The sequence below is a fragment of the Aptenodytes forsteri genome, unplaced genomic scaffold (genome assembly GCF_000699145.1).
Source record: "Aptenodytes forsteri isolate BGI_AS27 unplaced genomic scaffold, ASM69914v1 Scaffold143, whole genome shotgun sequence".
In the NCBI taxonomy this organism is placed as follows: domain Eukaryota; kingdom Metazoa; phylum Chordata; class Aves; order Sphenisciformes; family Spheniscidae; genus Aptenodytes; species Aptenodytes forsteri.
The window spans coordinates 815,214-829,121 of NW_008794951.1; the positions used below are offsets into that span (position 1 = coordinate 815,214).

The following is a 13,908-nucleotide window of genomic DNA, read 5'->3' on the forward strand; positions in this document are numbered from 1 at the left end:
AAAAGTCCTTGGCTAGTGTAAGCATTACCTAGCAACAACTAAAACATCGGTGCGCTATCAACTTTGTTCTCATCCTAAATCCAAAACACAGCACTGTACCAGCTACTAGGAAGGAAATTAACTCTATCCCTGCCGAAACCAGGACACGCCCTCATTTATGGTTGAACCTGTACTGGGGGGGCGTGGGGTTACTTTTACATGGATGTGGTAGAAATGACTCGTTATAGTACTCTGTTTGCAAAACTACATGCATGAGACTGGAACATTTCCAGTAGGCGGTTGTAAAGGAAAAATGTTGTGAAAAATTTTTTTTTTTTTTTGTGGTGGCAGGATTCTCTGTGTCCATTCTGAATTACACAGCTTTCACCCAAGGCCATGGAGCACCCTTCGTAGAGGAATCTGTGGAAACTGTAGAACTTAAGGAATGTGGTTAAGCTTGAGGGTCTCAAAGATGAGTCATGTACTTGGCTGTTTCAGAATGTTCAGGATCAAGAAAGCGTGCAGGCTGCATCGTTTTCCGTCACGTAACATGATGGCTGAGGCAATGTACAGGCTACAGATGCTGAGAAAATAGAGACTAATTCCAGGGCAAAAAGGTCACCTGTTCACTTCATTGCAAATAGACCAGCTGTAGGTTAAGATTTATGCTACTAGGTAATTTTAGGATAGCTTGTGGTTCAAAAATTGCTTCACTGAATTTAATAGAGATAAGACATATTTTTCCAGCTTTTTTCCCTCAGAAGAAAGCTTCCTGCTTTGAGTTGGAAAGAAAAACCCATGGAATCACTGTTCTCAATGTATATAGAACATACTGAATAATTATATTAGAAGTGAGTGCTATTATGTATTTGGTAAGACATCTTTTTTTTGAGATGGGATACAAGAAGCTGTCCCAGTCAAATGAGTTCTATTAACCAAGCCAACTGTTATTAACTGCAATGCAGATACTTTTAGAGTTGTATTGGAAATATTTTTTAATGTTTAAATGACCCTATGGCATTTAATCTTGATCACTTTCAGATGACTTGGAAATCTTGATGCTAAAAGCATTTAGGGCCTGCTACCTTTTGGGTGCTGTTTGACTAAAAATACAACAGTGAGTTCATGATTTAAGACTGGATAGATTTTTGCCAGTTTGGAGCTCTACAGTGTCTTACCACAAAAAACTAGTCTGTGCGCCACAGAAAAGTATTGCTTAAGATACCTTTGATTCCTTTTCTCTCTGCTTTAAAGATATACTTGAAGACGTCTTTTCCTAAAATCTGGCATAGTATGCTGGCAGGCTATAATCTGCTTCATCTAAACAAGATGAAAGATCAGTCTTTTGGGGTGTCAGTTTGGAAGATACAGACAATCCTTGAAAACTCCTTGTCAGGAAGTTGAATATTTCAGTAAATCTCTCTCTGTTTATAAAGAAGGTTACACTAAGGTAAAGACAGATGAACGATAACTAAGCTAATCTTATTAGTACATGAATATCGAACGTTTTTGGAAAACTTAAGTATTTTGGAATTCAATAATTTTAAACATATTTATGTAAATGAGGGAATTTGTATAATTTATTTAGAGAATTTGATGTTTTCTGTTTCCTTAGGAGTTTCAGAGACGCTGCAATACTCTCATATCATTAATAGAAAAAGAAAATATGGAAATTGAGGAAAAAGAAAGAGCTGAAAAGAAGAAAAGAGGAGCAAAAGTTACAGCAGTATGTTTAGCAGCACTTACTTTACTTCTAGTGAGGCAGAATTCAATTATATTTTGTTAGAAAATGAAAAAGATAATTGTAGCCACTGATTGTTTTAGTATAAACCATTAGTTGAGAGATTAAACTGAAATATTTGTCTATTCACAGCTCTCCTAGATTTTACGTAGGTATTCCCAATTCATAGTATTTTGGGGCTTTTTTTTTTTTTAGAAGAGTCTTTTGTTTAAGTAGCAGAGGAAGACTTTTTAAGAAAACTTAGCACTGCCCTCTTTCTGCCTACATATTTACATCATACGTTTGCTTTAATTTAATCTTAGATTGTTATTCCTCCCCTACATAGTAGTTCCTGGAAGAAGAAATGATAAGAAGTGCTTCTTTTATTTTGAAGAGTTGTCATCTTTAGAACAGAATTGTGTATAAGTCAAGGTCCTGATCTTTTCATCCAATTCATGGTATGTGTGGTACCTGTACCATTGAGACCATGTAATGATTTCAAGAAGATAAAAAGGGTAGCAGAATTAAGTGTCTAAATCTGGGATTTTTGTTTGCCCTTCCATTATATCCTAGAAAGCTGAATTGAAATATATAATACATTAGGGCCCCTTATCATCTTTTTGAATAGTTAGTCATGTACTTCAATTTTTTTTTTTTTTTTTTTAATAATGCCACCATTTTGTTGAATTTATAAAATTTTTTTTTTTTCCCCTTTTTAGTCACAGAAGAGAAAAGCAGATTTGGCTACTGAGAACTCTGGAAAAAAAGATGCTAAGAAAGTGAAGTCGTGAACCTGAAAACAATGCTAAATGTAAAACTGCCACTTTCTTCCCTCCATCTACAAGTATTAATTGCCAACTTCTTTGTATTCATGGTACTGTCTTCCAAATCCCATGGTTTAATTTTGCAAATTTTGTATACTTTACAATGTCTTTCCTTATCTAAAATGTGTAGCTTTATATCTTATGCATTCCAGTATTTTTGTGTACTGTATTTTGTGAGTTTCATGTCTTTGGCCAAATTCACTCAGTCCTTGTTTTTTTGAAGCTTGTGCTGAGGTTTTAGCTTTTATATGTTTTATATGCTGCTGCTTTGAAAGAAAACCTAGATTCTATAGCTGTATTATTGTTGTTTCATATTTTAAATTTATATGGCGGGGGGGGGAAAAAAAAAATTTATTTTTTTTAATTATTTGAAGAGAAATATACTTCACCTTTGTTTTCCCTACCCTCTCTCCTTTTTTGCATAGCTACATTTAGAGTGAATGTTAAGGTTTGTATAATTGTGCCTTCATCATCGATCAGAATTTTTTTCAGAGGAGTACTTAGATAGGATCAGGAGCATGACAGAACAAAAAAAATCTAATTAGACTGACATCCTTGTTTGCTGTCAAACCACAACAGCATTAAAATGACATTTTGCTCTGAAATGTTTGGAAGCATAAGCCAGCAAATACTTATATGGATTTTTTTCTTCTTTATCACTGGTTTCTGCTGGGCTTCATACATGCTTAAACAAAGGATGAGGTGTTTTTCAGAGTGACCTCTAGATGAACTTCCTATGCCTAATAAACTGAAGTAGTCGACTAACAGCTGCTTTTTTAAGTAACAAACAAAATAATTCATCTTCTGGTTGGTAGGCTGCTCAGCTGTGCTGCCTTGTGCTAAAAGATCTTTGTTGCTCTAATTATCTCTGCTAACTTTCTGCTTTTGCCTTTGATTCAATATGTCAGTCAGAAGCAATGGGGATATGTTATGGAGTGCTCCTTTATAGTATTTCTATTTTAATGAAGGGATGAAAGTGTTGGATGTATGATTTTTTTTGACTTTGCAGGAATGGCCTTTATTAAGCAGGTTCATAGTTTCTGCTCACCTTGGAGTCTCTGCCTTTCCTGGATCAGTAGAACAGTGACTGTGACATCTAATGTTTTACTTTAATCTTCTGTCTCTGATCTGGTGTTTAGTATGGACCTTGCTACAGTGAGACATGCCCTCATAATGTCAAGTCTAGATTAATGCAGTGTGCTTTACATGGTACTTCCCTTGAAGACTACTTGTAAATTTCTTCTAGTGCAGTTTGCTTTCTTCTGTGGTTTAAGGTGTTTTGAGATGAAAAAAACTATTTAAGCTCTTTATATTTCATGCTTTGCATTGGCTACCTTCTTCTGTATTGGTAAAATTCAGGACTTTATAAAAAGTTCTTGAGTCTTAGGACAGAGTTCTGCCCATATTCTTCTATGTCATTTAAAATACATTGGAATGTCTTTGAAGTTTTCTGGGATTAATCTCTAAGCTTGATGAGTAATTTCCAGCCTTTCTTGATAGTCTGTGTTTTAAGGTTTGGGGCAAAATGGGTGTGGTGACTTGGTTGAGCATTTTGAAAGATTAATAATTTGATTTCATATTTCGGAATGGAGCTTTTGTTTGGGGACCAAGTTATTAATTATTTTACTGGGCTTTTATTTGTAAGACTTGTAAAAAAGGGGATTCATCTGTTGAGATTCATCTGATGAGTTGAGAGCTACGTCTAATAATGATGGGGCACAACTTTCAGACAGAAGGTTAGTGATGGGTGTCAATGCATGCTTTTAAATGAGTATGCAACCCAGATGGGAAAGGTCTGCTCAAGAAAAGAAGGATGTCTTTTTCAAATAGTATTTTTGGTATTGGAGTAGCTGACATCCTGTTTTATCCCTGGGAGAAGGACATCCCGTGTAATTATGGGCTGGAAAAAGGCTGTGCAGCTACATACATACATAATCACAAATCCCTGGAGCATTGCTTTTCATAGAGAGAGGAAGATGCCTTGTTTACATTTGCTTTTCGACTCCCATGTCACTCAGTAAGTTTATGGCCTGAAATTATAAAAACAAGTAAAGAGAGGAGGGAAATAAAGGCTGGAAGAGCCAATTGAATTTTTATTGAATCACATGGCTAGGTCTAGACCTTATTCCATTGCTTCTATTTAGCATCAGGTGAATATTTTAATGTTTTAAGTCTTTGAAATAAGTGTATTCTGGTTTTGTTTATTGTAGATTAGCTTTGTTTGACTTGCATGTTTTTGTGTATCCAGTTTCTCTGTGTTGCAAAGTGTATGGAAAGTCTTAAAATGGTAATATCTCAACTTGTTCTTTTATGCATATTTCTTGGTTTGAGTTACCGCTTGAGTTAATGTTCACTTTTCTCCTCCCTCAATGACATGATATACTAGCTATATAGCAAGAGATCATGCAATTGTTCTTCCAGATATTATCCTCTTGATCAGACAGCTTCTCTGAAGAATAATAGATGCTCCCAGGAACTATCTGTTATCTCTTACAGTCTGTAGTTCCTAGTTACGCTGAATGTGCTGTTGAACAACAGTCCTTGAGAGCACTTGTACACTATATACTAGTTCCTCAGCATATTGAGTCTTCCCATCCATCACGTCCCACAGTGATAACTAAAGAAAATTGCTAACAGCTGCTGGTCAGGATTAAAGTAAAATGGATCTTTCTTTTCCTTTTTCATTCTTCTAGTTGCAGATACACACACAGTATGTGCCTAGCAGTATCTAAATGATGTGCTGCTGTGACTCAAAATTAGATGGACTGAAATAAAGGAATCTTTATACTTTTAACTACTATTTTCTTAGGTGAGGAATACTGTTTGTAAGAAATTTGTAAGCACTGAATGTAATGTGATACAAAACTTCTGAAAAGTATGGGCCTTCAGGCAATTTGGTAGTTGCCAAAAAAATTACATGATATAAAATTTTGAGGATAATTTGTTGTTTCTTTTTGAGTAGACAACTAAAATTTGATTGTGTTAGCATTAGGCTTGAAGAAAAAGTAATCTAGCACCTTGCACACATCGGGCAGTGCACATAACATCCCGGGAGAGGTCACAACAGTTGTTGTGTTCTTCTTTTCACACATTCATCGCTCTCGAAAAAGTCATCTAGCACCTTGCACACGTCGGGCAGTGCACATAACATCCCGGGAGAGGTCACAACAGTTGTTGTGTTCTTCTTTTCACATATTCATCGCTTTCAAATCATTAGGCCTTTTATTTTTGAGTTATGTTAGTGATGATAACAAAAGTCACACAGCTGACCATCTTCATTATATTTAATTTCAATGTATTACAATGACATAGAGAAGGAATGAAGCTTTCTCCCTGCTGGTAATATTAGACCATCTTTAGATACTGTTTGCACAAGTAGCATTACTATACTAAACTATTAAGTAAGAATTTTTTCTTGTAGATTAGCATTGCTTGTTTGATTTAGTGCTAATGCTGGTTATGGTTTAAAAAAAACAAAAATGCAGCTTTCACTCTTTGTGATCATAAGCAAGGGGTACAGTGTACGGAAGTTAATCAGAATCTTTCTAAAGGCCTGATGGAAGTAACTTCCGTTATGCAGCTCCTGCAGTGCCCGCAGTTCCTGCTGTGCACTGCTGTGATACAGGCGCTCTCTGCGCATGCCTCTTCCCCAGGTTCAGTGGAGGGATTAAGTGCTTTCAGTGATCAAAAATTAATGCCAAAGGTAAAAAATGTGGGCCTTACAGGTTGAAAAAGCGTATGGAATTTTGCAGTCAGCAGCGGTTTATGTGAATGTAAAATGACATCGTTGGTGCAGGCATTGGCACTTGTGATGTTGGAAGGGATTGATCACTGACTGTAGTAGTTGTGGTCTGGTTAAGGTAGCTTGACAGTTGTTACATTTTACTTAAGTTTACCTAGTCCGTGTACTTAGCTTCAAGCATGTATGTAAATGCTTTGGTGAGTCACAGTTACAGTGTTTGATACGTTCTTTTTCTGAAAGAGATAAAGTTGAACTTGGTTTGCATATTTTGAAATGTAATGTACTCTTTAATTGCATTTGCATGATATCCATCCTTTCATAAGGGCCTTAATAGGAGTAATATTTGCTGCCTCAAAGGTATGTCTACATTGTGTTGTTGAAAGATAACTTCTGAACTTTTTCAAATTGAGATTCGTTTCTTAAGTTGTACATATGTGAAAATAAAACTTAATACAAACCTGACGTCTTCTGGTAATTATACTTCTGGTACAGATGGGCCCATGCACTTGGATACTGTTCACAATAGTTTGATTTGTTTTCATTGCTCTTGTACCTCTCATAACCTTCAGGCTATGGTACCTGAATGTAAGGGTTGTGTGTGTGGCTGTTCCACATCTGCTTTCAAACTTTAGAATTTCCTGTAATCTAAAATAAAGTACTAGTAGTGCCTGTATTTTTGTGACAGCCTTGCCTGTGTTGTCTCTTAGTACGGTATGATACAATGTATGTTGATCCTGCATTAAAGTATATTACTTTTTTTCTGTTATTCCATACCTCTGGTGTGTTACTAAAATAAAATGCTTTGGAGCTTAACTCCAGGAGACATAGAATGGTAGGGACCAGGAATTTTGTCATTGCAGCAGTTGATCACTAGTAGACATGCTAGATATTCTGCTTGGAGAGGTGCATGCCCTAAATGAATGCTCAGTTTTTCCACTTTTTTTCTCAGGACGACCCCCTAGAAAAAAAGGAGAGACAGTAAGGAGCTCTGGAAGACCAGTTTATTTACCAGCATTGGCTGGTAGCAGTTCTGCTTCACAGTGACTTTTGATAGACCTCACTGTTTTTCAGGTGAGGCACCTAGACCAGGAAGAAGGAGCTGGGAATAGAGATGTGGATCGCCTTACCTTGTCCTCAGTAGCAGGCCAAAACAATTGTTGGGTTCACTACAAGAACTATAGTTCTTCCAGATCACTTTAATTAGTGCCAGGCTGAGCATGATCCCATAGCTAGTTTCTATTTCTTACATGTTCTCTGTGGCAGTCGACCAGCACTCAAGTGTACTGTTTTCAGGATTTTCTTGGAAGCAGTACCTGCCAACTCTTCTGGAGAAGAAGCTCTGTTCAAACATCAGAACTTTTAATGGGAACAGTGATCCTGTCTGCAGAGCCACTCAGGAGCTGTGGAGTTTGCAGTGGGTATTGTCACGTGATGATCGTTCTCGCTGTATGCATTCAGTGTTTTTGGGAACGTCAGGCTATAGACACCTTTTTCAGGGAACAGACCTTTTCATTTCTACATGGCAGTTTCTTGCCATAAGAAAACAGGCTGAAAAGTCATCTTCATTTATCTTCTCATTTGTTAATTGAGTGGACACTGCTGAAGGCCACAAAATCTTAAATTCTACTCAGCAGTTTGGTAAATGGCATTCATTATGTGTCTTCTTTCTCTAGGTTAAGAGGTGGATATTTCTCAGGAGACCACTTCACAGTGAGGGTTGAGAGTCCAGTAAGGCTAATGTTATTTCTCTTTCCTTGGAACTGTTGCTTTCACATTTTCTTAAGATGGCCTTCTGAATTTCTAGATACCTTGATTCTTGTGTCTCTATTACTTCAGGGTTTTTTTTGCGTTTTTTGTTGGGTTTTTTTCTGTTTTTTGCCTTTTATTTTGTGATTTCTGCTTAGGAAAAGAAAAAAAGTGTATTAACTACTGAGTATTTCAAATTATTAAAATAATCCTAAGGTTGATAGTCCTTAGACTCATAAAATTGTAATTGAGATTTTGTGAAAATAGTGCAAACTGTGTTGCACACTGGTGGTTTATGAATTTCATGGAACTTTTACAAAATTCCAAGGATATATCCATGCTGTTAGCAGTCAGTTCTCACTTCTAAGTAAATATAATACAGCATTTTGTTCAAGTAGTAACTCAGTACAGTTTAGGGTTCTTGAAGAAATTGGCTGGGGCAAATTTTTAATCATCATTCACCTTGAGAAACCGGCTATAAAATATTACCATCTTACAGTAAAGTCAGCAATATAAATAGCCATATTGGTAAACCATAAACTTTCTTTTCAATGTCAATAATTGTTTCCTTTATGTACGTATGGATAAAATGTTGACAACTTTGCTAATTACTTTTTTTTTCCTGCCTGAAATATATTTTCATTGATTAATGCTTTGTTAAATGAACTCATATTCCATGGTAGGAGGCATGATAACAGCACAGAAAAATAGAAGTTGATTTTCAGCTGTTCACTGATACTGACTCTTAGCTTTTATTTAGTAAAACATTGGTAAATGTATTAATATCTTTGATTCAGCAGTGTCAAACTAGAGCACTGATTACCTGATTTAGGTGATGCCACTGAACAGTTAGATATTTCCGACTATGTTTTCTGGGTGTTTGTGTTTGACTTAGAAGGCTGTTTCAGCTGGGTGTGGTGTAACCTGGGCGAAGGTGCGGGACGGTATCTGCTTCAAGAGCCCCGATGCTGCAGGGACCTTTTAGCCTGGCTGTCAGTATGAGCATGCGTGCGTTCCCCTGCCTACTCTGCACCATCTCCCCTCTCATTCAGTCAGCTCCTTTCAAAAAAAACTCAACCTGATGTGGCTTGTGTCTGCCTAGTTTCTACTCTGGGTGGCAGGAGAGGCCCTCTGGGCCGGTGGCTGCCCGCTCTGTCTTGAGGTGACACTTGTGCCTGGTTCTGGAGCTGAACAAGGCCATTCATGGGCTTGGAAACCTTGAGTGCCCCATAGGATTTCAAATGTGTGGATTAGTATTTTCATTCAGCAAATTGTACCCTGGCACAAAGGAGGCTATTACTTGTCTGGTCTTCCCTTCTGCCCTGCAGCCCGTGTGAGGCCACCATCGGTTAGGCACGTCTCTGGCTGGGGGTTACAAACCCTCCTCGGAGGCACTTGTCGCTCTCCTGTCTGGAGTCTGCGTGACCTCTCTGGACACCAAGTTGGGCCAGTCCTGGAGCCTGATACCAAGCTGTGCCTCTGCATGCTGAACTGTGCTTACAAGGCTGGAAAATGGAGAAGAGACAAGAAGTTGCAAGTTACTCCTGTAACCTGCTTTAAGTATTGGTTGGTATTTGGATAGAAGGGTGGTCAAGTCCCTGTAAGGAGCAGGAGGATGCACAGGTATGTGTGATGCGCTTAATAAAGATGCGGCTCTTGGTTGAGAGGAAGCCTTTGCTTCTAGGCCTTACTTCAAATCCTGCTGGGTCAGTTGACATCATGGATATTTTCATGAAGAGGCTCCTTGGAAACCTGTCCAAATTAACAGGTTGGGTGTCCTGGCGCAATTCCCAGTTATTGTGCAAACGCTGCTCTCGCAGCAGGCTCCTCTTCTGACAGTTGAAACGCAGAGGGAAATGGTCGAATCTTGGACACAATTGCCAGTGCCAGGCTGGGGTGAGAGCTGGGCTGGGAAACTCTGTGTGTAATTAGCTGGAGATTGATGGCTAAATCTATCTATTTTTATTGGTAGTAAACTGAAATTTAAAGTAAAGCCACTGTAATTTGCTGCTGAGTGAGTGGAGTTACCACCAAAGGCACTGGGGCTGTGTGTGTGCTTCAGGACGGAGCGTAGCTTGTGGAGACAGCGCTAGGCTTTTCTCCTCCCTTGCTTTCCCTGTTTGCAGCACGCTCGTTCTTTCACCCGTTCAGACCCCAGGAAAAAGGAGAGAATCTGAGGACGGAGCTGCTCCCTTCGCGTGTGGATGAGGCCAGTGGTGTGGCAATGCTGAGGTGCTCTCTGCAGTTGCTTAGATTTTTGTCTCGATGGGGCTATAGTCCAGCTGTCTCCTCAGAGTGTGCCAGTCCTTACCAAACGTACCTGCAAAGTTCTTGGCTGGCTGGCTGGATAATTACCACACGAGAGGTGATTTGGGTAGGTCTTCCTGTCCAAAAAAACGTATTATGTTCAACTTAAAAAGCCTCTATCAAAATTTAAACTACGTTATTAGCTGATGTGGCACTCAGTGCAGTACTCTGAGCAGCTCTGAGCCAGCGTGCAAGAACTGTGCTGACTCTATTCACATGCATTCAACTGCTGCCTGAAGGCAGGCCCCTCTACACCACAGAAAACAGCATCACTTTGTACCACAGAATTTTACTTCAGTGACTTACTATTAAAATTATGTTGCTGGAATTTTAAAGAAATAAATAAATACTGCCCTTTCAAAACAAAATGTTTCAGCGTTACTTTATAGCTTCTGTAGGTACATATCTCTGAAATAATTCTACTTATTTACATTATAAAGTGATTTTAGTACATGCTGAAATTCACCTTTCCATGATTCACATTGCTTGAATACACATGTGGAAGAGGTACAAGAAACTTCTTTTGCTTAAACATCAGCCCTGGAGACTCAACACTTTCTTTCCATATTCAAAAAGAAATTTAATTTTAGCTTTTTGTGATACTCATTGATAATTAAAGGCTCCGTGCACTGCATCTTATTATTCTACGGGCCAAAAGATTTTCTGTTGGAAACAAAAGGAAAATCGATTTCAACAAATTCAGTTGTTGCCTTCCTATTAGATTATGGTACTCAATGTAAATTAATGTTTTGAATTTATGTCATGGATCAATAGGTGCAATTATTGATTTGGGATGTATGAGGTAAAAAGTGAATAAGTAAGTTTTTGTTTTTGTAACATGAAAACATGCCAAAATTTATTGAGCTGCAAGTTACTTTGTAGTGAACCTGAGGCGGAATCAGAAACACAAGAATAATGTTAGTCTATTTATTTCTTGGATGCTGATAGGATTTTCTTAAAATGCTGACTGACAGGCGTCCCATTTTAGAAGTTTATTTAGGAACCTGGGGTGTGAGGGTTTGCTGTCTGATCACAGGTCCTGATGCCCATCCGATCTTCTGTGGGACAGGCTGAAAAATGGGAAGTTATCTTGAGTACAGTCCTTTTAATTGTGGTTTTGTGCCTCTTGTGTAAATTCGCTCAATTGCAGATGCTGGTAGAGCCATGACCACGCTGTGCTGATTCAGTAGTTCAGGGCTGATTTCAGGCTCTTGCTCACCTTATGGACAATGATACCGTGACTTGATACTGGCTGAAGGAGATGACCATTTCCACAATCCCTTAAAATGCTGTAGTTGTGAGACTGGGAAAGTCAAGTAGTGGTGGAGACTGTTTAAGGTAAGCTATTGACCTCACTCTGAAGTGCAGATGCCTTTCTGCCAATGGTGTTGGAGAGCAGCCAACTGCCCATCAGAAGTATGAGGGTATCCTTACCATCACCTGGGGCTCCTACCAGGTGGAGGGAATGACCCTCATGTGTCAGCAGGTGAGCATGGCTGTTTCCTTCCGTGGATCCTTACAAATAGCAGCTTGATGGTTGAGTAAGAAATCAGCCAAAACCAACTGAAAAACAGAACACGGTTGCATAATAATTTTTTCTGATATTAAAAGCACCAAGTCCTGTACACTGTGGCAGAGCTTGTTATCTTCTGATAGTGTTTCATTTAAATAATAGAGCTGATTTGAATTGGAGAGACAGGTATAATGGTTTCATGAGGAGACAATCTGGCAGGAGGTGAAACACAGACATCAATTTGATTGCTGTAGGGTGGTTTATGGTATTCTGTGCATTGGTAATTTTTTTTATTTTCCTACTGCAGAGCTACCTCCAACCCTAATGGTCTTTCTGTGTTGACCAATTGCCACAGTTGCTTTGTGTTTAAAACTAAGAATGTTGGTTCTACTTCTCTGATAATGTGTACTAAATGTGTCTATTAAGGACTCTAGATCTAGAGTCAGACGTTACCTAAAGCAGGGTCTAAGGACTCTTCTAGAGTCAGACGTTACCTAAAGCAGGGTGTTGCTGACTCTGTTTTCGTACTGATCCCCGTAGTTCTGCGTCAGATGCTTTGCTGCATGTTGCCCACCGTTTCATTTTTACCATTTGCAGAGCCCCATGAGCATTTGTGTACTTTGTGTACAAAGTAAGGAGCGTTCAAGGCATACCTTAATCTTAGGTGCAGAGGCAGAAAACAGGGATTATGGGCAATAATTCACCGTAAACAGGAGCACAATGTAGGAGTTGTAGTAGGTGGGGAAAAAAAAGAATTGGTAAATAACATCTTCTGCATGGCTATTTTCTGAGATACAAAACTCTTCGGAAAATTATGTGTGGTGGTATTCAAGTGGCCTAAAGTCCACCTGATCTACTTAATATTTTTCTTTAGCTTGCTCCGTATATCTGCCTTTTGAATATTGTACATAGGCTGACTGCATTACTCTTCAGAAATTGGCACCTTTTTTTTTTGCACAAAGGGCTCAATGCAGTGTTGAATGTAGTCTGTCTTAATATGGTCAGAAGGTCTTCATTAGTGGAGGAAACTAAAAGTAATATGGAGCTAATAACACCTATTAACACACCACATAGAAATTAGTCCTATCTTTTTCCTGGATTGGAATTAAACCATTGCACTCTAAGTTATTCCAAGAGTTTTGAGTGGATGTGGTATTCCTCGCTTAAAACTAGATGTTCATGGTCTGCACTAGGTGAAGCAATGTGAGTCGCCTGTCATTCAGAGCCTGCCTGTGTGTGCCAGGGTGCAGGAGAGCTGAGGAGAGAGTCTGCTCTGTAATTAGTGCAGCAGGATGAGTTGGTGTTAAAGTACAGCTTTTCTAAGACTATGTTAGTGAATTACGTACCTGGTTTTTCTGTGTTGTTTTTGGATGAAGGAAGGTGCCTACAACCTGAGATCAGCAGTATTGCCAGCTTGTCTACATACATAATTTATTTTTGATTTAAAGAGATTTGAGGGTTGTTACAGAAATTATTGTTCTCATTGGGAATTAGCTATAGTAATAAAAGTTGAGAAAATACAATATTTTTACTGCTTTTAAAAATAGAGGGGAAAAAAAAACCAAGCAGAAGAGTTGACTGGGGACATAGTACCCTTGATCAATGGAGGCAGAGCCCAGTAGGCAGGAAACCTATTAAAATAAAAGACAAAATAAGATAGCCAGTTTTGTCAGATCGGGACCACATTCCTGTTGGAGATCAGAGGATTCACATCAATCACAGCAGCAGTAGCTGCAGGTTGTACATAGCAGGGCCTCTGCAAAGACTGTAGTTTGTGTCTCTATCTTATATAGATGGAAATAGATACAGATGTCTTGTCAAACAGTGGTATCAGAAGAAAAAGTGTATGTGAACTGATCTGTAAAAGCTTGGTAGGTGTTTTACCTCCTCAACTTTGCTTCAACAGGTATCTCTAAGGTTTGCTGTATTTTCAAATGGAAAAATGAAGACAACGTCCTCTTCCAGTTTACTAGTCACCTAAGAGTCATCAAAAGAAAAAGACCACACTTAACTTTTCTTGTATGGTTTTTTTCCTGCAGTTTGACTGCAGCAAAATTATGATATTTATCTGTTCACT

General features: G+C 38.5%; 1 protein-coding gene across 1 annotated transcript in view; it reads left to right on the forward strand.

Annotated features, from left to right (window-relative positions):
- Positions 1-5,526, forward strand: part of SMARCA1 (SWI/SNF related, matrix associated, actin dependent regulator of chromatin, subfamily a, member 1) — a 51,954-nt gene extending 46,428 nt beyond the window's left edge. The window contains 2 exon segments of the mRNA XM_009275366.1: positions 1,595-1,705; positions 2,419-5,526. Coding sequence (XP_009273641.1) covers positions 1,595-1,705; positions 2,419-2,490 — 183 coding nt within the window. The 3' untranslated portion in view covers positions 2,491-5,526.
- The last annotated feature ends 8,382 nt before the right edge of the window (positions 5,527-13,908 follow it).